Source organism: Scardinius erythrophthalmus (assembly GCF_964197995.2).
Source record: "Scardinius erythrophthalmus genome assembly, chromosome: 4".
Lineage (NCBI taxonomy): Eukaryota > Metazoa > Chordata > Actinopteri > Cypriniformes > Leuciscidae > Scardinius > Scardinius erythrophthalmus.
In genome coordinates, this window is record NC_138224.1 from 25,833,701 (window position 1) to 25,858,726 (window position 25,026).

At 47.6% G+C, this 25,026-nt stretch overlaps 1 protein-coding gene across 1 annotated transcript; it reads left to right on the forward strand.

Moving 5' to 3' along the window:
- The first annotated feature begins 1,169 nt into the window (after positions 1-1,169).
- LOC308689252 (uncharacterized protein) lies at positions 1,170-4,718 on the forward strand. Its single transcript, XM_081362905.1, has 5 exons — positions 1,170-1,852; positions 1,956-2,165; positions 2,366-3,042; positions 3,382-3,486; positions 3,601-4,718. Exons 1-5 carry the CDS (start codon positions 1,171-1,173, stop codon positions 4,576-4,578), a joined length of 2,652 nt encoding a protein of 883 aa, XP_081219031.1. The 5' UTR covers position 1,170; the 3' UTR covers positions 4,579-4,718.
- The last annotated feature ends 20,308 nt before the right edge of the window (positions 4,719-25,026 follow it).

Below are 25,026 nucleotides of genomic sequence, written 5' to 3' on the forward strand. Positions count from 1 at the left end.
CCTGCCCCTGCTGGGGCCTCAGCTTCATTCTGGTTGCCAGGTGAAATGAGCAAGACCATCCCTGTGCAGGACCAGAGGTGGATTGCCAACACCTTATTTCACTCTGGCAAGCTGCGGCCAGATTTGAAGCTGTGGTATGAGCCCCCTGTCCCAGCCCTCATTTACCACCAGACACCAACTCCTGACCGGTTCTTCACCCATCGGTTGATGGTGTGGATGCCCTACCACCTGTGGAAGGTGCGGGTGTTCTGCCCAGATTGTGGCAAGAACCTGACGGGTTATGGTGTTCACAAGAGGGCTCGGAAGGTCCTTGACATTGACAGGTACTACCTGATGGTGACAGAGACACTCAGGTGCACTGTGTGTTCTCTGAACTACCTGTCAACGAGTCAGACTGTCCGGGACCAGCTTGACCTGCCTCACCAGAAAATGTTCCGGCTGATCCTGACCCGCAAGTGAGTAAATCAGTGTAGAAAAGATGTTGAATGTGAAGACTTAAACCACTGAATTTACGCTTCAATTAACATGTAACTAATCACAGCAACAATGTGTTTTCAGGTATGCCTGTGACATCCGTGTCATTAGGCTGCTTCGGGACCGGACGCTGGGCAACAGTCCAGCCAGACTGGTGAGGCAGTTGAAAGAGAACCACGGGGAGGAATGGCTGAATCGGTTGGCACACTATCTTGGGGAGTGTGCTGACTTTGTGGATCGACCCAGCCTCTTTCCGGTGGTCTGCCAGGAGCCTCCAGAGCCCATCGACATCCCCACCAGTCGTTGGCTGCTGTCCGTATACGGCAGGGACATCCTCTGCCGTATAGACCACATCAAGGCCAGCATCACATCGACCTTTGGCACCATCTTAAAGATGGATTCTACCAAAAAGGTAATAAATAATCTGACTCTGTAATAGGCTTACATGTTCTTAAATACTGCCAGATAGATATTTTTTCTCAATTGTGTTGGCTCAATTCTCAAATGAGATTTTTCTCTTTTAAAACACTAAGTTCAGATCTCTGAATGTGCCGTTACATTTGTAAATTCCAGATCACAAAGAAGCTGGCTGGCCATGGACGGGGGACAGCACTCTGGGTGAGCTCCATTGGCAACGAGGTTGGCCAGATACTGACCAGTGTCCTGTCGGTGCAGGAGGGGCCAGGACTGGACAGGATGGTGGCTGGTGTGATGGAGCGATACCGCCAGGCAGCCGTTCCACCCCCAGTGCTGCTGTATGTGGACTGTGGCTGCTGCGTGAGTGAGGGGGCAACCAGCAAGCTGCAGTCCAGGTTTGGGCAATGGCCAGACCTCCACATACGGCTGGACATCTGGCACTTCATGCGAAGGCTGGCCGTGGGCTGCACCACCGATGCCCATCCCCTCTACCCAACCTTCATGGGATGCCTGTCCGCCTGCATTTTTGAGTGGGATGCGGGGGACCTCAACCTGTTGCGGCTGGCCAAGAAACAGCAGCTGATACAGGAGGGTATGCCAGCTATCACTGACCTCCTGGTGGACAGGAGCATCAGTAAGAGGGACCTCAGCCTTTACTGCCGCAGGAGGACGCGCGGTGAGGAGGACACCATACGTCTCATTGACAGGCTGCTGCAGGAGCTGGGCGGGGCAAATGGGAGGGACCTTATGGGTGTGCCACTCCTGGACCAAGTGCGCATGGAGCACATTTGGCGTGTGCAGAAACGCCATGTCAAGTGCATCCAGGACTTGCCAGAAGTGCCACTCTATACTGAGGTGGGCACCACCAAAAAGGCGGGAGTCATCCTGACCCGGTATCGGTGTGCCAGAGGGTCCACATCCCTGGAATCTTTTCACTGCCACCTGAACAGGTTCATTCCAGGTTGGTGTCTCACATATATGATGTCTTAAATAACTGCTATGCATTATTCAAATTGAAAGGCAAGTCCTTTTACAGTGGTATAAATGTGTTGTTCTTCTTCAAGGAACCAGTGCCAATGCGCTGAATTTCCAGCTCTACCTCCTGGAAGGCCTGAACAGGTGGAATCAGGATCGGGGGACTGCGGCAGTGACCAGCAAGCCAGCGTCCCTTCTCACCTATTCCGGGGATATGGCTCACTGCGTCAACACCAACAGCCTGAAGGTGTTTGGCCGGGCTTTTGTGCCAACGTTCAGGGCACCTGCCAAATACACTGGTATGTCTTACCCTTATCTGGCTACATTATACACTTAATTTGTGGGTTTTCAGTGTTCCAACTAGAGACTGAGTCTATAATTTTATTATTCCCATTAACAAAGCCAACCATACAGTCTGATTACAGTTGCATTCTATCTTGACAGAATGCTTCGAATATAATTAGTCATGTGTGCGTGTGCTTTTTTTTCTTTTTCATAGGAGAGCTGCTTGGTGTTGACTATCTCCTGAGTCAGACTGGACAGCCCCTGGTGGTGAACCCCGACTCAGAGGAGACGGAGAACATGCTGGAGGATGTGGACGAAGGTGTGGACGAAGAAGACGAGGGCTTCGGGGAAGACGAGACTCATGACATTACTGTGTCAAGTCTCACGGATGACCCAAGCTTCTCTGTCTCCTCCTGCTTCATGCCTTCATCTGAGTCTCTCTCCTCCTCCACGCCTGCTACCTTCTCTCAGCCTGCTGCCTCATCCACCATTGCTGCTGCCCTGGCTGTTCCCTCTTGCCAGCCTGTTGCCTCCACCCAGTCTGCTGCTTCCTCCACCCAGCCTGCTGCCTCATTCATGCAGCCTGCTGCCTCCTCCACCCAGCCTGCTGCCTCATTCATGCAGTCTGCTGCCTCCTCCACCCAGTCTGCTGCCTCCTCCACACAGCCTGCTGCCTCCTCCACCCAGCCTGCTGCCTCATTCATGCAGTCTGCTGCCTCCTCCACCCAGTCTGCTGCCTCCTCCACACAGCCTGCTGCCTCCTCCACACAGCCTGCTGCCTCCTCCACCCAGTCTGCTGCCTCCTCCACCCAGTCTGCTGCCTCCTCCACCCAGTCTGCTGCCTCCTCCATGCCACAGCAAGGTGCCTCAGCATCTCATGATGCATCTGTGGTATGTAAATACTTTCTTAAATGTGCACTGATCTATAAAATGACTGGATTGCTCATGACGTAATAAAAATTGAAGCCATTGTGCCGCCATATTGGTATTCCCTAGAATTCCTTCACAATCAATTGAATTAATAGGAAAGCATCTGTTTTAATGTGAAAACATTACCAGTTGTTTAATGTGAAAACATTATCCTTGCTGATGGTAAATTATTGTCACCGTCTTCCGACATTTTTGAATGCAATCATCAATCCTGGCATTTACATAGACCAGTGTATATGTCTCTGTGTTTTGTCCCACTTAACTGTCCTCATATTGTTGCTCATATCTTTATTTTTTCAGGCTGTGGATGACTTTGGTGTACCTGGCCTGGATAGAGTCGACAGCCTGGCGGAGTGTCTTGTGGAGCTCAGGAACCATCCCTCTCTGGCACTCACCAACCAGCAGGTTAGGATCATTCAACTTTTTCTACTTTCCCTCTTTGACTTGTCATACATGTTTACACTGTTTCTTTTTTCTTTTTTCTCATTTGCTCTGTATGATATGCTCTTCTCTGCTTAGGTGAGCAATATTGTTGCTCTTTGGCAGAACCTGCTGGACCACGACAAGCGGAGAGTCGTGTTTTCTTCCAGACACAAGAGCAGGCTGGATACTGGGAGGTTCAGGTCCCCAAAGAAAAGGCAGGAGTTCACTCCAGGGGTGGAGAGTGTGAAGAGGCACGCACTCACCACCACTGCCCCACTTGCCCAGTGGCCAGACTGTTGTCGCCTGATGGAAACTATTTTTGTCAGGCTCTGTGCCATCCACCGGAGTCCCAAGAAGAAGGGGACTGGCACAGTGTCCAGATGGGACCTCATCCTGGAGGACTACAGGAAAATCAGGCGGTGCATTCTGGGCAATGCAACGGTAATGCAGCAGACCACCATCCAGCTGGTGGATGTGAGCCATACCACCTTGGTTCAGTGGCACAACAGCAGGGTGAAAAGACAGGACAATGCGGTAGTGATGCAGGGGCTGGAACTGCCTAGCCGCTTGTCTGTGGCTGCTGAGCCTCTGCTCCCTGCCAATGTGCGCCCCCCATCTGCGCCCCCCCAGCCAGGCCCGGCTCACCAGTACCACCTGCCCAGTAGCACCGTCGGCCAGGCACAGGTGAAGAGGAAGAGGAAGATCCCTTCAGCCCCAGTGGTTTTGGCACCAGCAGCTGAGACACCACCAACCCAGCGGCAACTCTTTCCTGCTCCACCCCCAGGCACTCAACTCCTGATGTTGATGCCAGTGGCTTCACAGGGGCCCGGCCTGGTTGCTGCTCCACAGGCTCTCAGGGTCAGCCTCTCCTCTGCTTCTCCTGCCCCTCCTGCTCCAGGTCCAGCTCCAGTTCGAAAACTGACCCGCAAAGTGCAGCACAACACGTGCAAGAAATGTGGGCAGTTCAGAACAGCGGAGACTGGGCACAGCCAGTACAAGGGCATTGTATACTGCCCCTCAGTAGAGACAGTGCCAAAAGAGCAGTGGTTGGAGGATATAAAAAAAAGAACATAATTCATTTATTTTTATACTTCTCCTTGTATAAAGTTCTACATGTATATATTTCTCATTTTATTTAGTTCTTAATTTCCTGTTCTATTGCACTTTTTACAATAACATTTGTACAGTAAAATAAAAGTTTGGTCTTTTGAACATAAATGCTTCTTTCCTTGTTTTTTGTGTTTTCCTTTACTATTGTATCATTCAACTACAAGTTATAGTCACTTGTGAAAAAAAATAAAATGATTAGTTTTTACAATAGTTTTTAGAAAATAACTGAAGCAGAAATATAATTAAAACTATGGTATAATTTGCAATACATAATATATCTAGAATAATTTATATATCATTAGTACAATATAAAATTATATTGTAAAATGACTCATTTTTGAGAACTCATTTTTGTAATGTGTCAATCAGTTATGTTATTTTTAATGATGAAACATAATTCACAGCATAACACAGCAATCTTAATTTCTGGCAGCAGTGGGACTCGAACCGCCAACCTTGTGATCTGCTTTACTCCCAGAGAAATGTATAGGAAGATACAAAAAAATAGGTTTTGCAATAATTTATGGCAAATGTAGACTTTCACAAATATTGCTGTTGGGGGGACAAAGTCATAAAAAATCTCTTTCTTCTCTTTTCCTCTCCTTTTCCCTTCTTTTCTCTCTTTTTTCCTCTTTTTTCCCTCTTCCCCCTTCTTCCCTTTCTTCCCCCCCTCTAACAGACTATTGTTCCCCAGCTTTGGCGCAATCGGTCAGCGCGTTCGGCTGTTAACCGAAAGGTTGGTGGTTCGAGCCCACCCAGGGACGAAGGCTGTTTTTCTTTGACGTGCTGCCATGTAACCACCAACACAGCCCCAGAATTTAGCACACGTGTGTCCACTAGCGCATCCGTGTCATTTGGGACGCATGACATGACCTTTCTTGGCCCCTTTTAGCGTATACAGCTTGGTCAGTTGCCTTGTGTTCAAAGAAGACAGCGGGTGTTATGTGAAAGTTTACATCAGCTCAAGTTTGCTGTGGCGCCTGGATGGAATGTTCATGTTTTGTTCCTGGTGGTGGAGGCCTGTGTTCCAGAGAAGTCCTGCTCAAAACTAATTTTAAAACACCATCCAGCATCTGTAATAACTTCCGATATTGATCGAATTCGGATTGTGATCGCACCAGTAACTTGTAACCTATCAGGCTCTCAGGCATGAGGTCAATCGATTTGGCATAGGCCTATATGTACTAGCGCTTTTGTAGGTAAAGTTTGTGTCCCTCCAACTCTTTGTTGTATGGCTCACCTTGGATATTTGGAGAAGTTTGCCTTCCGTAACCGCTCTCTCACTCGACAGACCAAAACGGAACTTTAGCTCCTGGTTGTGATTGTGCATATTATTGGCCTGCTCTACTGGGTCAAATTGTATCCCCCAACAACAGATATGGCTAAAACAAACAAAGTACACTCTAAGCCTACCTCTAGGCTTAACCCTGACTTTACCCGCAAGACGCTATGCCAAGCCTCTGCGAAATGTGAGGTTCCGTTTGACGGGCGCAATTTAGGCACGGATAAAAACCGCGACCAGCCCGTAGAAGGTCACCGCGGCTGCCCGGCTAGCTCAGTCGGTAGAGCATGAGACTCTTAATCTCAGGGTCGTGGGTTCGAGCCCCACGTTGGGCGTATCTATTAGTCCTCTCTCTTCCCAACGGGGTCTCGGTTTCCAGCGTGCAAACTAGCGCGTTGTGGAAAGCGAGTCCGTGATTTGCCGGAAAAGTCCAAGTCTGATTTTTTTTTTCTCTTACCCACGGACTGACTCGCCGCAGGTCTCTGTGGCGCAATCGGTCAGCGCGTTCGGCTGTTAACCGAAAGGTTGGTGGTTCGAGCCCACCCAGGGACGAAGGCTGTTTTTCGTTGACGTGATGCCATGTAACCACCAACACAGCCCCAGAATTTAGCACACGTGTGTCCACTAGCGCATCCGTGTCATTTGGGACGCATGACACGACCTTTCTTGGCCCCTTTTAGCGAATATAGCTTGGTCAGTTGCCTTGTGTTCAAAGAAGACAGCGGGTGTTATGTGAAAGTTTACATCAGCTCAAGTTTGCTGTGGCGCCTGGATGGAATGTTCATGTTTTGTTCCTGGTGGTGGAGGCCTGTGTTCCAGAGAAGTCCTGCTCAAAACTAATTTTAAAACACCATCCAGCATCTAGTAACTTGTAACCTATCAGGCTCTCAGGCATGAGGTCAATCGATTTGGCATAGGCCTATATGTACTAGCGCTTTTGTAGGTAAAGTTTGTGTCCCTCCAACTCTTTGTTAATCTCAGGGTCGTTGGTTCGAGCCCCACGTTGGGCGTATCTATTAGTCCTCTCTCTTCCCAACGGGGTCTCGGTTTCCAGCGTGCAAACTAACGCGTCGTGGAAAGCGAGCCCGTGATTTGCCGGAAAAGTCAAAGTCTGATTTTTTTTTTCTCTTACCCACGTACTGGCTCGCCGCAGGTCTCTGTGGCGCAATCGGTCAGCGCGTTAGGCTGTTAACCGAAAGGTTGGTGGTTCGAGCCCACCCAGGGACGAAGGCTGTTTTTCTTTGACGTGCTGCCATGTAACCACCAACACAGCCCCAGAATTTAGCACACGTGTGTCCACTAGCGCATCCGTGTCATTTGGGACGCATGACACGACCTTTCTTGGCCCCTTTTAGCGTATACAGCTTGGTCAGTTGCCTTGTGTTCAAAGAAGACAGCGGGTGTTATGTGAAAGTTTACATCAGCTCAAGTTTGCTGTGGCGCCTGGATGGAATGTTCATGTTTTGTTCCTGGTGGTGGAGGCCTGTGTTCCAGAGAAGTCATGCTCAAAACTAATTTTAAAACACCATCCAGCATCTGTAATAACTTCCGATATTGATCGAATTCGGATTGTGATCGCACCAGTAACTTGTAACCTATCAGGCTCTCAGGCATGAGGTCAATCGATTTGGCATAGGCCTATATGTACTAGCGCTTTTGTAGGTAAAGTTTGTGTCCCTCCAACTCTTTGTTGTATGGCTCACCTTGGATATTTGGAGAAGTTTGCCTTCCGTAACCGCTCTCTCACTCGACAGACCGAAACGGAACTTTAGCTCCTGGTTGTGCATATTATTGGCCTGCTCTACTGGGTCAAATTGTATCCCCCAACAACAGATATGGCTAAAACAAACAAAGTACACTCTAAGCCTACCTCTAGGCTTAACCCTGACTTTACCCGCAAGACGCTATGCCAAGCCTCTGCGAAATGTGAGGTTCCGTTTGACGGGCGCAATTTAGGCACGGATAAAAACCGCGACCAGCCCGTAGAAGGTCACCGCGGCTGCCCGGCTAGCTCAGTCGGCAGAGCATGAGACTCTTAATCTCAGGGTCGTGGGTTCGAGCCCCACGTTGGGCGTATCTATTAGTCCTCTCTCTTCCCAACGGGGTCTCGGTTTCCAGCGTGCAAACTAGCGCGTCGTGGAAAGCGAGTCCGTGATTTGCCGGAAAAGTCCAAGTCTGATTTTTTTTTCTCTTACCCACGGACTGGCTCGCCGCAGGTCTCTGTGGCGCAATCGGTCAGCGCGTTCGGCTGTTAACCGAAAGGTTGGTGGTTCGAGCCCACCCAGGGACGAAGGCTGTTTTTCGTTGACGTGCTGCCATGTAACCACCAACACAGCCCCAGAATTTAGCACACGTGTGTCCACTAGCGCATCCGTGTCATTTGGGACGCATGACATGACCTTTCTTGGCCCCTTTTAGCGTATACAGCTTGGTCAGTTGCCTTGTGTTCAAAGAAGACAGCGGGTGTTATGTGAAAGTTTACATCAGCTCAAGTTTGCTGTGGCGCCTGGATGGAATGTTCATGTTTTGTTCCTGGTGGTGGAGGCCTGTGTTCCAGAGAAGTCCTGCTCAAAACTAATTTTAAAACACCATCCAGCATCTGTAATAACTTCCAATATTGATCGAATTCGGATTGTGATCGCACCAGTAACTTGTAACCTATCAGGCTCTCAGGCATGAGGTCAATCGATTTGGCATAGGCCTATATGTACTAGCGCTTTTGTAGGTAAAGTTTGTGTCCCTCCAACTCTTTGTTGTATGGCTCACCTTGGATATTTGGAGAAGTTTGCCTTCCGTAACCGCTCTCTCACTCGACAGACCGAAACGGAACTTTAGCTCCTGGTTGTGCATATTATTGGCCTGCTCTACTGGGTCAAATTGTATCCCCCAACAACAGATATGGCTAAAACAAACAAAGTACACTCTAAGCCTACCTCTAGGCTTAACCCTGACTTTACCCGCAAGACGCTATGCCAAGCCTCTGCGAAATGTGAGGTAGAGGTCTGCATTCCCGCGGCTGTCCCGCGGGATCCGCGGGACCCGACCAGATATTTTGCGCCGCGGGATTAAATTTCCGACTAAAAAACGGTAGCGGTCGGTAACTCTGGTGTAATTTGAACGGGAGCGGTCGGTCATTCAATATCACGTTCCCGACGCCGACGTTCTTTCAGAACAGCATATCTTCGCTTTACCTAATCTTAATCTTATCGACCAACAGGGTCTGCCATGTAGGCTAATCAGGACCGTTATGCACGCGCTGCACGCACGGACCAGTAACGGTTCTTTCTGTCATGCATTGATTGTATTTGCCTAACAGCAAAATGTTACGAATTTTGATAATACGAATAAAAATAATAGCCTACACTTCTTCTTTTTTTTCGCTGCGATATTTTTTCCCCTACTACTGTCTGCAGCAAAATGTTAAATTTTGTATATTGACAAGGCGAATAAAATAATAATAAAAAAATGTTTGTGCAGACTACATTTTTATTTTCTCTGTGAAAATGTAGGCTACATGTGAAATTCTGGGAGATCTATATTAAAGCGGGATGGTCGGGTCGGGAAGAAAATTATTCTAAGCAGACAGCGGGTGAACAAATAGTGTATATATAGCGGGAACGGGTGGGTGCGGGATATAACCCCAGCGGGAGCGGGCGGGAGCGGGACCTAAAAAACAGTCCCGCGCAGACCTCTAATGTGAGGTTCTGTTTGACGGGCGCAATTTAGGCACGGATAAAAACCGCGACCAGCCCGTAGAAGGTCACCGCGGCTGCCCGGCTAGCTCAGTCGGTAGAGCATGAGACTCTTAATCTCAGGGTCGTGGGTTCGAGCCCCACGTTGGGCGTATCTATTAGTCCTCTCTCTTCCCAACGGGGTCTCGGTTTCCAGCGTGCAAACTAGCGCGTCGTGGAAAGCGAGTCCGTGATTTGCCGGAAAAGTCCAAGTCTGATTTTTTTTTCTCTTACCCACGGACTGGCTCGCCGCAGGTCTCTGTGGCGCAATCGGTCAGCGCGTTCGGCTGTTAACCGAAAGGTTGGTGGTTCGAGCCCACCCAGGGACGAAGGCTGTTTTTTGTTGACGTGCTGCCATGTAACCACCAACACAGCCCCAGAATTTAGCACACGTTTGTCCACTAGCGCATCCGTGTCATTTGGGACGCATGACACGACCTTTCTTGGCCCCTTTTAGCGTATACAGCTTGGTCAGTTGCCTTGTGTTCAAAGAAGACAGCGGGTGTTATGTGAAAGTTTACATCAGCTCAAGTTTGCTGTGGCGCCTGGATGGAATGTTCATGTTTTGTTCCTGGTGGTGGAGGCCTGTGTTCCAGAGAAGTCCTGCTCAAAACTAATTTTAAAACACCATCCAGCATCTGTAATAACTTCCAATATTGATCGAATTCGGATTGTGATCGCACCAGTAACTTGTAACCTATCAGGCTCTCAGGCATGAGGTCAATCGATTTGGCATAGGCCTATATGTACTAGCGCTTTTGTAGGTAAAGTTTGTGTCCCTCCAACTCTTTGTTGTATGGCTCACCTTGGATATTTGGAGAAGTTTGCCTTCCGTAACCGCTCTCTCACTCGACAGACCGAAACGGAACTTTAGCTCCTGGTTGTGCATATTATTGGCCTGCTCTACTGGGTCAAATTGTATCCCCCAACAACAGATATGGCTAAAACAAACAAAGTACACTCTAAGCCTACCTCTAGGCTTAACCCTGACTTTACCCGCAAGACGCTATGCCAAGCCTCTGCGAAATGTGAGGTTCCGTTTGACGGGCGCAATTTAGGCACGGATAAAAACCGCGACCAGCCCGTAGAAGGTCACCGCGGCTGCCCGGCTAGCTCAGTCGGCAGAGCATGAGACTCTTAATCTCAGGGTCGTGGGTTCGAGCCCCACGTTGGGCGTATCTATTAGTCCTCTCTCTTCCCAACGGGGTCTCGGTTTCCAGCGTGCAAACTAGCGCGTCGTGGAAAGCGAGTCCGTGATTTGCCGGAAAAGTCCAAGTCTGATTTTTTTTTCTCTTACCCACGGACTGGCTCGCCGCAGGTCTTTGTGGCACAATCGGTCAGCGCGTTCGGCTGTTAACCGAAAGGTTGGTGGTTCGAGCCCACCCAGGGACGAAGGCTGTTTTTCGTTGACGTGCTGCCATGTAACCACCAACACAGCCCCAGAATTTAGCACACGTGTGTCCACTAGCGCATCCGTGTCATTTGGGACGCATGACATGACCTTTCTTGGCCCCTTTTAGCGTATACAGCTTGGTCAGTTGCCTTGTGTTCAAAGAAGACAGCGGGTGTTATGTGAAAGTTTACATCAGCTCAAGTTTGCTGTGGCGCCTGGATGGAATGTTCATGTTTTGTTCCTGGTGGTGGAGGCCTGTGTTCCAGAGAAGTCCTGCTCAAAACTAATTTTAAAACACCATCCAGCATCTGTAATAACTTCCAATATTGATCGAATTCGGATTGTGATCGCACCAGTAACTTGTAACCTATCAGGCTCTCAGGCATGAGGTCAATCGATTTGGCATAGGCCTATATGTACTAGCGCTTTTGTAGGTAAAGTTTGTGTCCCTCCAACTCTTTGTTGTATGGCTCACCTTGGATATTTGGAGAAGTTTGCCTTCCGTAACCGCTCTCTCACTCGACAGACCGAAACGGAACTTTAGCTCCTGGTTGTGCATATTATTGGCCTGCTCTACTGGGTCAAATTGTATCCCCCAACAACAGATATGGCTAAAACAAACAAAGTACACTCTAAGCCTACCTCTAGGCTTAACCCTGACTTTACCCGCAAGACGCTATGCCAAGCCTCTGCGAAATGTGAGGTTCCGTTTGACGGGCGCAATTTAGGCACGGATAAAAACTGCGACCAGCCCGTAGAAGGTCACCGCGGCTGCCCGGCTAGCTCAGTCGGTAGGGCATGAGACTCTTAATCTCAGGGTCGTGGGTTCGAGCCCCATGTTGGGCGTATCTATTAGTCCTCTCTCTTCCCAACAGGGTCTCGGTTTCCAGCGTGCAAACTAGCGCGTCGTGGAAAGCGAGTCCGTGATTTGCCGGAAAAGTCCAAGTCTGATTTTTTTTTCTCTTACCCACGGACTGGCTCGCCGCAGGTCTCTGTGGCGCAATCGGTCAGCGCGTTCGGCTGTTAACCGATAGGTTGGTGGTTCGAGCCCACCCAGGGACGAAGGCTGTTTTTTGTTGACGTGCTGCCATGTAACCACCAACACAGCCCCAGAATTTAGCACACATTTGTCCACTAGCGCATCCGTGTCATTTGGGACGCATGACACGACCTTTCTTGGCCCCTTTTAGCGTATACAGCTTGGTCAGTTGCCTTGTGTTCAAAGAAGACAGCGGGTGTTATGTGAAAGTTTACATCAGCTCAAGTTTGCTGTGGCGCCTGGATGGAATGTTCATGTTTTGTTCCTGGTGGTGGAGGCCTGTGTTCCAGAGAAGTCCTGCTCAAAACTAATTTTAAAACACCATCCAGCATCTGTAATAACTTCCGATATTGATCGAATTCGGATTGTGATCGCACCAGTAACTTGTAACCTATCAGGCTCTCAGGCATGAGGTCAATCGATTTGGCATAGGCCTATATGTACTAGCGCTTTTGTAGGTAAAGTTTGTGTCCCTCCAACTCTTTGTTGTATGGCTCACCTTGGATATTTGGAGAAGTTTGCCTTCCGTAACCGCTCTCTCACTCGACAGACCGAAACGGAACTTTAGCTCCTGGTTGTGATTGTGCATATTATTGGTCTGCTCTACTGGGTCAAATTGTATCCTCCAACAACAGATATGGCTAAAACAAACAAAGTACACTCTAAGCCTACCTCTAGGCTTAACCCTGACTTTACCCGCAAGACGCTATGCCAAGCCTCTGCGAAATTTGAGGTTCCGTTTGACGGGCGCAATTTAGGCACGGATAAAAACCGCGACCAGCCCGTAGAAGGTCACCGCGGCTGCCCGGCTAGCTCAGTCGGTAGAGCATGAGACTCTTAATCTCAGGGTCGTGGGTTCGAGCCCCACGTATGGCGTATCTATTAGTCCTCTCTCTTCCCAACGGGGTCTCGGTTTCCAGCGTGCAAACTAGCGCGTCGTGGAAAGCGAGTCTGTGATTTGCCGGAAAAGTCCAAGTCTGATTTTTTTTTTCTCTTACCCACGGACTGGCTCGCCGCAGGTCTCTGTGGCGCAATCGGTCAGCGCGTTCGGCTGTTAACCGAAAGGTTGGTGGTTCGAGCCCACCCAGGGACGAAGGCTGTTTTTCGTTGACGTGCTGCCATGTAACCACCAACACAGCCCCAGAATTTAGCACACGTGTGTCCACTAGCGCATCCGTGTCATTTGGGACGCATGACATGACCTTTCTTGGCCCCTTTTAGCGTATACAGCTTGGTCAGTTGCCTTGTGTTCAAAGAAGACAGCGGGTGTTATGTGAAAGTTTACATCAGCTCAAGTTTGCTGTGGCGCCTGGATGGAATGTTCATGTTTTGTTCCTGGTGGTGGAGGCCTGTGTTCCAGAGAAGTCCTGCTCAAAACTAATTTTAAAACACCATCCAGCATCTGTAATAACTTCCAATATTGATCGAATTCGGATTGTGATCGCACCAGTAACTTGTAACCTATCAGGCTCTCAGGCATGAGGTCAATCGATTTGGCATAGGCCTATATGTACTAGCGCTTTTGTAGGTAAAGTTTGTGTCCCTCCAACTCTTTGTTGTATGGCTCACCTTGGATATTTGGAGAAGTTTGCCTTCCGTAACCGCTCTCTCACTCGACAGACCGAAACGGAACTTTAGCTCCTGGTTGTGCATATTATTGGCCTGCTCTACTGGGTCAAATTGTATCCCCCAACAACAGATATGGCTAAAACAAACAAAGTACACTCTAAGCCTACCTCTAGGCTTAACCCTGACTTTACCCGCAAGACGCTATGCCAAGCCTCTGCGAAATGTGAGGTTCCGTTTGACGGGCGCAATTTAGGCACGGATAAAAACCGCGACCAGCCCGTAGAAGGTCACCGCGGCTGCCCGGCTAGCTCAGTCGGTAGAGCATGAGACTCTTAATCTCAGGGTCGTGGGTTCGAGCCCCACGTTGGGCGTATCTATTAGTCCTCTCTCTTCCCAACGGGGTCTCGGTTTCCAGCGTGCAAACTAGCGCGTCGTGGAAAGCGAGTCCGTGATTTGCCGGAAAAGTCCAAGTCTGATTTTTTTTTCTCTTACCCACGGACTGGCTCGCTGCAGGTCTCTGTGGCGCAATCGGTCAGCGCGTTCGGCTGTTAACCGAAAGGTTGGTGGTTCGAGCCCACCCAGGGGCGAAGGCTGTTTTTTGTTGACGTGCTGCCATGTAACCACCAACACAGCCCCAGAATTTAGCACACGTTTGTCCACTAGCGCATCCGTGTCATTTGGGACGCATGACACGACCTTTCTTGGCCCCTTTTAGCGTATACAGCTTGGTCAGTTGCCTTGTGTTCAAAGAAGACAGCGGGTGTTATGTGAAAGTTTACATCAGCTCAAGTTTGCTGTGGCGCCTGGATGGAATGTTCATGTTTTGTTCCTGGTGGTGGAGGCCTGTGTTCCAGAGAAGTCCTGCTCAAAACTAATTTTAAAACACCATCCAGCATCTGTAATAACTTCCGATATTGATCGAATTCGGATTGTGTTCGCACCAGTAACTTGTAACCTATCAGGCTCTCAGGCATGAGGTCAATCGATTTGGCATAGGCCTATATGTACTAGCGCTTTTGTAGGTAAAGTTTGTGTCCCTCCAACTCTTTGTTGTATGGCTCACCTTGGATATTTGGAGAAGTTTGCCTTCCGTAACCGCTCTTTCACTCGACAGACCGAAACGGAACTTTAGCTCCTGGTTGTGATTGTGCATATTATTGGCCTGCTCTACTGGGTCAAATTGTATCCCCCAACAACAGATATGGCTAAAACAAACAAAGTGCACTCTAAGCCTACCTCTAGGCTTAACCCTGACTTTACCCGCAAGACGCTATGCCAAGCCTCTGCGAAATGTGAGGTTCCGTTTGACGGGCGCAATTTAGGCACGGATAAAAACCGCGACCAGCCCGTAGAAGGTCACCGCGGCTGCCCGGCTAGCTCAGTCGGTAGAGCATGAGACTCTTAATCTCAGGGTCGTGGGTTCGAGCCCCACGTTGGGCGTATCTATTAGTCCTCTCTCTTCCCAACGGGGTCTCGGTTTCCAGCGTGCAAACTAACGCGTCGTGGAAAGCGAGTCCGTGATTTGCCGGAAAAGTCCAAGTCTGATTTTTTTTTTCTCTTACCCACGTACTGGCTCGCCGCAGGTCTCTGTGGCGCTACCTGGATCAGGTTCGTCTGTTTCTGCCGCTCTGTCCTCGTCCAATCGCGTCGCTCGCTGTCCAATGTGAGAATGGACGAGAGCCAATCGCATCGCCCGCTCTCCATTGTGAGATTGGACGAGAGCCAATCGCGTCGCGGCATGAGAATGGACACAGCCACTCACCGCGCTTACATTCATTGTGAGATTGGATGACGACACGGCGCTCTTCAGAAACCTCTATAACCGAGTTATAACCGAGCAAAGTAAGAAATAAATGTTTGTTTTTCTACTTCTGTTTGCTATATTCTTAATTGGCCATACATTAGTTACATTTTCATCCCTCACACAAAGTTTTTTTTGTCGAGTGTTTCCTTTTAGCGATCACTAAGTTACTAACCTAACGTTCTGAGGAGAATTATGAATGAAATCATCATTAAATTCATGTGAAAAGACTCTATTTTTGTGAGATGTAATTAGGAGTCTTTGTTCTGTATGCTAGATCTGTCTGTCGCGATGTTTACCTGGTTTTACTATAGTAAAAGTGATTGACGCTATAAACTGTGATCACGTGATCGGGAGTTGCGTCTAATCTTACATATTAAACACCATCTAGTCAGCTAGAAGTTCGGTTTGAATGAAAAAAAAAAAACATCTTATAGTTGGAGATAACGTCATCCCTTATATTAACCATGGTTTTACCATAGTATAAGTGTTTCTGTTTATAAACTGTGGGCCACGTCATCACGAGTTGCCTCTAATCTTACATATTAGACACCATTTAGTCGGCTTGAATAAATAAAACCTCATATAGTTGTGGATAAAATCATCACATTTATTATAACCATGGTTTTACTATAGTATAACTGTTTCTGTTTATAAGCTGTGGTCACACTATCACCAGTTGCCTATAATCTTACATAATAAACACCATTTAGTCAGCTTGAATAAATAAAACCTCATATAGTTGTGGATAAAGTCATCACATTTATAATAACCATGGTTTTACTATAGTATAACTGTTTCTGTTTATAAACTGTGGTCACACTATCACCAGTTGCCTATAATCTTACATATTAAACAACATTTAGTCAGCTTGAATAAATAAAACCTCATATAGTTGTGGATAAAATCATCACATTTATAATGACCATGGTTTTACTATAGTATAACTGTTTCTGTTTATAAACTGTGGCCACACTATCACCAGTTGCCTATAATCTTACATATTAAACACATGTAACACATTACATTTTACATGTTTGAATTATTTTTGTATATAGTTGTATCATTATAATTGAATGAAAACAATAATCAGTCTAGTTGTCCAGCAAAAATGTATTTGTTTACTATTATTTCCCTATTATGTTTAGATGAGTACAAAGCCAAAGAGCCACAAGGCCATGGGAGATGGCGAGTGGATGGCGAGGTTAAGGGCTTTTGCCAGCTCTGGGGTTTGGCCTTCCAGTGGAGGAAATAGACCAGCCCCAAGGCAGCGGAAGTGGTATGACCTCTATCAGAAGGTAAAGCAAAGTTACCTGTATCTCATTACATGGTGTGTAGTATGCAGGTTACCTGACAATGAATGGTGCAAAAATTTCAGTAAATATTGGTTCTTGTCTTTTCAGATTGAGAAATGCCCCATGCAGGTCCACGGACAGACCACCCTCTTTGGAGGGTCCATGGCCTGCAACTGTGGATTCCACACCACTAAGGTGATGTATTTGAAAGTGACATTTAATGTCGCATCACATATATGTTAAAATACTGTTATGCTGTTTCACTACATCTTATGCCCTTCTGGTGTTGCATAAGCAGCCTGCTGCCGCTGCCACTCAGTCTTCTGCTGCACCACCCCAGTCTGAGGCTTCAGAGACGGCCCCTGGCACAGCTGCGCCACAGTCTGAGGCTTCAGACACGGCTCCTGGCACACGGACATTCCTGAGGCCCCCTCCAAGTTTGTCAATGGTGAGTATTTAATCTGTAATTAATGTTTACTTAGATTAATTTTGTATTTGTTTGATATGATCTACGGCCCACCAACATCAAAATAATTATAGCATACTCCTGCAGACTGATCAGTCAGGCCATTCACACGCACACATTTTTGTTTGACTATATTAGTGAGGACATTGCATACACTTCCATTGCCTTTATGTCAGGTTAAATATATTTTCTATCACCAAACCGACCCTTACCCCTAAACCTACCCATCACACATGTGTAAACACTAGATTTAAATTAAAATGTTTGTGTTGAAAATGTATAGTGCGGTTGTCATACAATTAACTTTGTTTCTCTTTTTAGTTCACTAAGTCACGGTTTGGTGGGTCCCAGGCGTCTTCAATAAAGCCTAATTTAGTGGGTCGGAGGACCCCCAGCCCCTCTCCTCCACCCTCTTCAAGGACCCCCAGCCCTTCTCCTCCCTGCCCCTCTCCTCCTCCATCCTCTGTGAGGACCACCACCCCTTCTCCATCCTTTGAGAGGGCCCCGTCTATGGCCTCTGTGAGGACCACCACCCCTTCTCCATTCTCTGTGAAGAGCCGAAGTCCTGCTCCATCCTTTTCAAGGACCCCCAGCCCTTCTCTTCCCAGCCCGTCTCCTCCTCCATCCTCTGTGAGGACCACCCCTTCTCCATCCTTTGAGGGGGCCCCATCTATGGCCTCTGTGAGGACCACCACCCCTTCACCATCATGTGTAAGGTCCCCCAGTCCTGCTCCATCCTCTGTGAGTATAACAGCACCAATTTCCTTTTTTTTAAATTCACTTTGGTACTGCTTCACAAGTAAGGCGTACATTTTCAAAACTCTTACCAAAACTCCTACCAAAACTCCAAACTGATCACACTTGTGTTACAAGCCTGGCTCAAAGCAAGCAACAGAGTAGGGAAAGCGGAATATCAATATATATAGATTTATTAAATAAAGAGAATTTAACAAAATAGATTTTATACAGTCAGTAATGAATTTGGCTTTGGAAAATAAAAGTGTAAGCAATCAGTGTAGTGCGGTGTAATGAATAAGCAAAACAAAGTCCTAAACAGTGCGGGAGAGATGGAACAGCGGCGGCGGCTTCCTCCCTGGTCTCATCTGAAGCGTTTTTAAAGACCTAGACCAGGAACTGATTAGCAAAACTCCAAACACCTGCACCCAGCTCACCTGTTGGAGACAGACGCAGCACACAGACAGGAGGCAAAGCCGTGACACTTGTAACACAGCTAGTCATTCTTTCAAAACCTGATCTCATGCTTTCATTCTAGTTAAACTAAATGAGAAGAGATGCAAATCAAAAGTTTTATAGTAATTCAAACCAATTCACATTTATTTGTATATTGTTTTAAATGATTATTTATTTATTATAAGTTTTACTTATAATTTATTATGTTTTTACAATGCATATAGCTTCAAAGCAGCTTTACAGAAATTGTATGCGTCTAGATTACAATTTAGAGTGATCTGTTATCAGAGATGTACACAAATCACAATAATGTAGTAATTTAAACAATGTCGTTATTTCCACAAATGGAAATACTCTGAAATGCTTCGGAAATTAAAGTGCACTTTTGATTATCTGTTGTATTATTAGTAGGGCTGTCAAAAGATTAATCGCGATTAATCGCATCCAAAATAAAAGTTTGTGTTTAAATAATATATGTGTGTGTACTGTGTATAATTAAATTTGTATATATAAATACACACACATCCTTGTATATATTTAAGAAAAATGTGTAATTTATATATAAAAAAATATATTTATATATAAAATAAATTATATATAAATATATACAGTATATGTATGCAAATATTTCTTAAATATATACATGCATGTGTGTGTATTTATATATACAAAATAATTATACAGAGTACACACATATATATTATGTAAACACAAACTTTTATTTTGGATGCGATTAATCGCGATTAATCTTTTGACAGCCCTAATTATTAGTACTAAGAGTTTTGTACCAATTGCTTGTGGGAAATGCAACAAAGCAATTAAAAAACACTATTCAATAAACAAATTGTCTTCCAAACAGGAGGAGCCTGGAGAAGTCATGCCTGCCCCTGCTGGGGCCTCAGCTTCATTCTGGTTGCCAGGTGAAATGAGCAAGACCATCCCTGTGCAGGACCAGAGGTGGATTGCCAACACCTTATTTCACTCTGGCAAGCTGCGGCCAGATTTGAAGCTGTGGTATGAGCCCCCTGTCCCAGCCCTCATTTACCACCAGACACCAACTCCTGACCGGTTCTTCACCCATCGGTTGATGGTGTGGATGCCCTACCACCTGTGGAAGGTGCGGGTGTTCTGCCCAGATTGTGGCAAGAACCTGACGGGCTATGGTGTTCACAAGAGGGCTCGGAAGGTCCTTGACATTGACAGGTACTACCTGATGGTGACAGAGACACTCAGGTGCACTGTGTGTTCTCTGAACTACCTGTCAACGAGTCAGACTGTCCGGGACCAGCTTGACCTGCCTCACCAGAAAATGTTCCGGCTGATCCTGACCCGCAAGTGAGTAAATCAGTGTAGAAAAGATGTTGAATGTGAAGACTTAAACCACTGAATTTACGCTTCAATTAACATGTAACTAATCACAGCAACAATGTGTTTTCAGGTATGCCTGTGACATCCGTGTCATTAGGCTGCTTCGGGACCGGACGCTGGGCAACAGTCCAGCCAGACTGGTGAGGCAGTTGAAAGAGAACCACGGGGAGGAATGGCTGAATCGGTTGGCACACTATCTTGGGGAGTGTGCTGACTTTGTGGATCGACCCAGCCTCTTTCCGGTGGTCTGCCAGGAGCCTCCAGAGCCCATCGACATCCCCACCAGTCGTTGGCTGCTGTCCGTATACGGCAGGGACATCCTCTGCCGTATAGACCACATCAAGGCCAGCATCACATCGACCTTTGGCACCATCTTAAAGATGGATTCTACCAAAAAGGTAATAAATAATCTGACTCTGTAATAGGCTTACATGTTCTTAAATACTGCCAGATAGATATTTTTTCTCAATTGTGTTGGCTCAATTCTCAAATGAGATTTTTCTCTTTTAAAACACTAAGTTCAGATCTCTGAATGTGCCGTTACATTTGTAAATTCCAGATCACAAAGAAGCTGGCTGGCCATGGACGGGGGACAGCACTCTGGGTGAGCTCCATTGGCAACGAGGTTGGCCAGATACTGACCAGTGTCCTGTCGGTGCAGGAGGGGCCAGGACTGGACAGGATGGTGGCTGGTGTGATGGAGCGATACCGCCAGGCAGCCGTTCCACCCCCAGTGCTGCTGTATGTGGACTGTGGCTGCTGCGTGAGTGAGGGGGCAACCAGCAAGCTGCAGTCCAGGTTTGGGCAATAGCCAGACCTCCACATACGGCTGGACATCTGGCACTTCATGCGAAGGCTGGCCGTGGGCTGCACCACCGATGCCCATCCCCTCTACCCAACCTTCATGGGATGCCTGTCCGCCTGCATTTTTGAGTGGGATGCGGGGGACCTCAACCTGTTGCGGCTGGCCAAGAAACAGCAGCTGATACAGGAGGGTATGCCAGCTATCACTGACCTCCTGGTGGACAGGAGCATCAGTAAGAGGGACCTCAGCCTTTACTGCCGCAGGAGGACGCGCGGTGAGGAGGACACCATACGTCTCATTGACAGGCTGCTGCAGGAGCTGGGCGGGGCAAATGGGAGGGACCTTATGGGTGTGCCACTCCTGGACCAAGTGCGCATGGAGCACATTTGGCGTGTGCAGAAACGCCATGTCAAGTGCATCCAGGACTTGCCAGAAGTGCCACTCTATACTGAGGTGGGCACCACCAAAAAGGCGGGAGTCATCCTGACCCGGTATCGGTGTGCCAGAGGGTCCACATCCCTGGAATCTTTTCACTGCCACCTGAACAGGTTCATTCCAGGTTGGTGTCTCACATATATGATGTCTTAAATAACTGCTATGCATTATTCAAATTGAAAGGCAAGTCCTTTTACAGTGGTATAAATGTGTTGTTCTTCTTCAAGGAACCAGTGCCAATGCGATGAATTTCCAGCTCTACCTCCTGGAAGGCCTGAACAGGTGGAATCAGGATCGGGGTAATGCGGCAGTGACCAGCAAGCCAGCGTCCCTTCTCACCTATTCCGGGGATATGGCTCACTGCGTCAACACCAACAGCCTGAAGGTGTTTGGCCGGGCTTTTGTGCCAACGTTCAGGGCACCTGCCAAATACACTGGTATGTCTTACCCTTATCTGGCTACATTATACACTTAATTTGTGGGTTTTCAATGTTCCAACTAGAGACTGAGTCTATAATTTTATTATTCCCATTAACAAAGCCAACCATACAGTCTGATTACAGTTGCATTCTATCTTGACAGAATGCTTCGAATATAATTAGTCATGTGTGCGTGTGCTTTTTTTTCTTTTTCATAGGAGAGCTGCTTGGTGTTGACTATCTCCTGAGTCAGACTGGACAGCCCCTGGTGGTGAACCCCGACTCAGAGGAGACGGAGAACATGCTGGAGGATGTGGACGAAGGTGTGGACGATGAAGACGAGGGCTTCGGGGAAGACGAGACTCACGACATTACTGTGTCAAGTCTCACGGATGACCCAAGCTTCTCTGTCTCCTCCTGCTTCATGCCTTCATCTGAGTCTCTCTCCTCCTCCACGCCTGCTACCTTCTCTCAGCCTGCTGCCTCATCCACCATTGCTGCTGCCCTGGCTGTTCCCTCTTGCCAGCCTGTTGCCTCCACCCAGTCTGCTGCTTCCTCCACCCAGCCTGCTGCCTCATTCATGCAGCCTGCTGCCTCCTCCACCCAGCCTGCTGCCTCATTCATGCAGTCTGCTGCCTCCTCCACCCAGTCTGCTGCCTCCTCCACACAGCCTGCTGCCTCCTCCACCCAGCCTGCTGCCTCATTCATGCAGTCTGCTGCCTCCTCCACCCAGTCTGCTGCCTCCTCCACCCAGTCTGCTGCCTCCTCCACACAGCCTGCTGCCTCCTCCACCCAGCCTGCTGCCTCATTCATGCAGTCTGCTGCCTCCTCCACCCAGTCTGCTGCCTCCTCCACACAGCCTGCTGCCTCCTCCACACAGCCTGCTGCCTCCTCCACCCAGTCTGCTGCCTCCTCCACCCAGTCTGCTGCCTCCTCCACCCAGTCTGCTGCCTCCTCCATGCCACAGCAAGGTGCCTCAGCATCTCATGATGCATCTGTGGTATGTAAATACTTTCTTAAATGTGCACTGATCTATAAAATGACTGGATTGCTCATGACGTAATAAAAATTGAAGCCATTGTGCCGCCATATTGGTATTCCCTAGAATTCCTTCACAATCAATTGAATTAATAGGAAAGCATCTGTTTTAATGTGAAAACATTACCAGTTGTTTAATGTGAAAACATTATCCTTGCTGATGGTAAATTATTGTCACCGTCTTCCGACATTTTTGAATGCAATCATCAATCCTGGCATTTACATAGACCAGTGTATAAGTCTCTGTGTTTTGTCCCACTTCACTGTCCTCATATTGTTGCTCATATCTTTATTTTTTCAGGCTGTGGATGACTTTGGTGTGCCTGGCCTGGATAGAGTCGACAGCCTGGCGGAGTGTCTTGTGGAGCTCGGGAACCATCCCTCTCTGGCACTCACCAACCAGCAGGTTAGGATCATTCAACTTTTTCTACTTTCCCTCTTTGACTTGTCATACATGTTTACACTGTTTCTTTTTTCTTTTTTCTCATTTGCTCTGTATGATATGCTCTTCTCTGCTTAGGTGAGCAATATTGTTGCTCTTTGGCAGAACCTGCTGGACCACGACAAGCGGAGAGTCGTGTTTTCTTCCAGACACAAGAGCAGGCTGGATACTGGGAGGTTCAGGTCCCCAAAGAAGAGGCAGGAGTTCACTCCAGGGGTGGAGAGTGTGAAGAGGCACGCACTCACCACCACTGCCCCACTTGCCCAGTGGCCAGACTGTTGTCGCCTGATGGAAACTATTTTTGTCAGGCTCTGTGCCATCCACCGGAGTCCCAAGAAGAAGGGGACTGGCACAGTGTCCAGATGGGACCTCATCCTGGAGGACTACAGGAAAATCAGGCGGTGCATTCTGGGCAATGCAACGGTAATGCAGCAGACCACCATCCAGCTGGTGGATGTGAGCCATACCACCTTGGTTCAGTGGCACAACAGCAGGGTGAAAAGACAGGACAATGCGGTAGTGATGCAGGGGCTGGAACTGCCTAGCCGCTTGTCTGTGGCTGCTGAGCCTCTGCTCCCTGCCAATGTGCGCCCCCCATCTGCGCCCCCCCAGCCAGGCCCGGCTCACCAGTACCACCTGCCCAGTAGCACCGTCGGCCAGGCACAGGTGAAGAGGAAGAGGAAGATCCCTTCAGCCCCAGTGGTTTTGGCACCAGCAGCTGAGACACCACCAACCCAGCGGCAACTCTTTCCTGCTCCACCCCCAGGCACTCAACTCCTGATGTTGATGCCAGTGGCTTCACAGGGGCCCGGCCTGGTTGCTGCTCCACAGGCTCTCAGGGTCAGCCTCTCCTCTGCTTCTCCTGCCCCTCCTGCTCCAGGTCCAGCTCCAGTTCGAAAACTGACCCGCAAAGTGCAGCACAACACGTGCAAGAAATGTGGGCAGTTCAGAACAGCGGAGACTGGGCACAGCCAGTACAAGGGCATTGTATACTGCCCCTCAGTAGAGACAGTGCCAAAAGAGCAGTGGTTGGAGGATATAAAAAAAAGAACATAATTCATTTATTTTTATACTTCTCCTTGTATAAAGTTCTACATGTATATATTTCTCATTGTATTTAGTTCTTAATTTCCTGTTCTATTGCACTTTTTACAATAACATTTGTACAGTAAAATAAAAGTTTGGTCTTTTGAACATAAATGCTTCTTTCCTTGTTTTTTGTGTTTTCCTTTACTATTGTATCATTCAACTACAAGCTATAGTCACTTGTGAAAAAAAAATAAAATGATTTATTAGTTTTTACAATAGTTTTTAGAAAATAACTGAAGCAGAAATATAATTAAAACTATGGTATAATTTGCAATACATAATATATCTAGAATAATTTATATATCATTAGTACAATATAAAATTATATTGTAAAATGACTCATTTTTGAGAACTCATTTTTGTAATGTGTCAATCAGTTATTTTTAATGATGAAACATAATTCACAGCATAACACAGCAATCTTAATTTCTGGCAGCAGTGGGACTCGAACCGCCAACCTTGTGATCTGCTTTACTCCCATATAAATGTATAGGAAGATACAAAAAAATAGGTTTTGCAATAATTTATGGCAAATGTAGACTTTCACAAATATTGCTGTTGGGGGGACAAAGTCATAAAAAATCTCTTTCTTCTCTTTTCCTCTCCTTTTCCCTTCTTTTCTCTCTTTTTTCCTCTTTTTTCCCTCTTCCCCCTTCTTCCCTTTCTTCCCCCCCCTCTAACAGACTATTGTTCCCCAGCTTTGGCGCAATCGGTCAGCGCGTTCGGCTGTTAACTGAAAGGTTGGTGGTTCGAGCCCACCCAGGGACGAAGGCTGTTTTTCTTTGACGTGCTGCCATGTAACCACCAACACAGCCCCAGAATTTAGCACACGTGTGTCCACTAGCGCATCCGTGTCATTTGGGACGCATGACACGACCTTTCTTGGCCCCTTTTAGCGTATACAGCTTGGTCAGTTGCCTTATGTTCAAAGAAGACAGCGGGTGTTATGTGAAAGTTTACATCAGCTCAAGTTTGCTGTGGCGCCTGAATGGAATGTTCATGTTTTGTTCCTGGTGGTGGAGGCCTGTGTTCCAGAGAAGTCCTGCTCA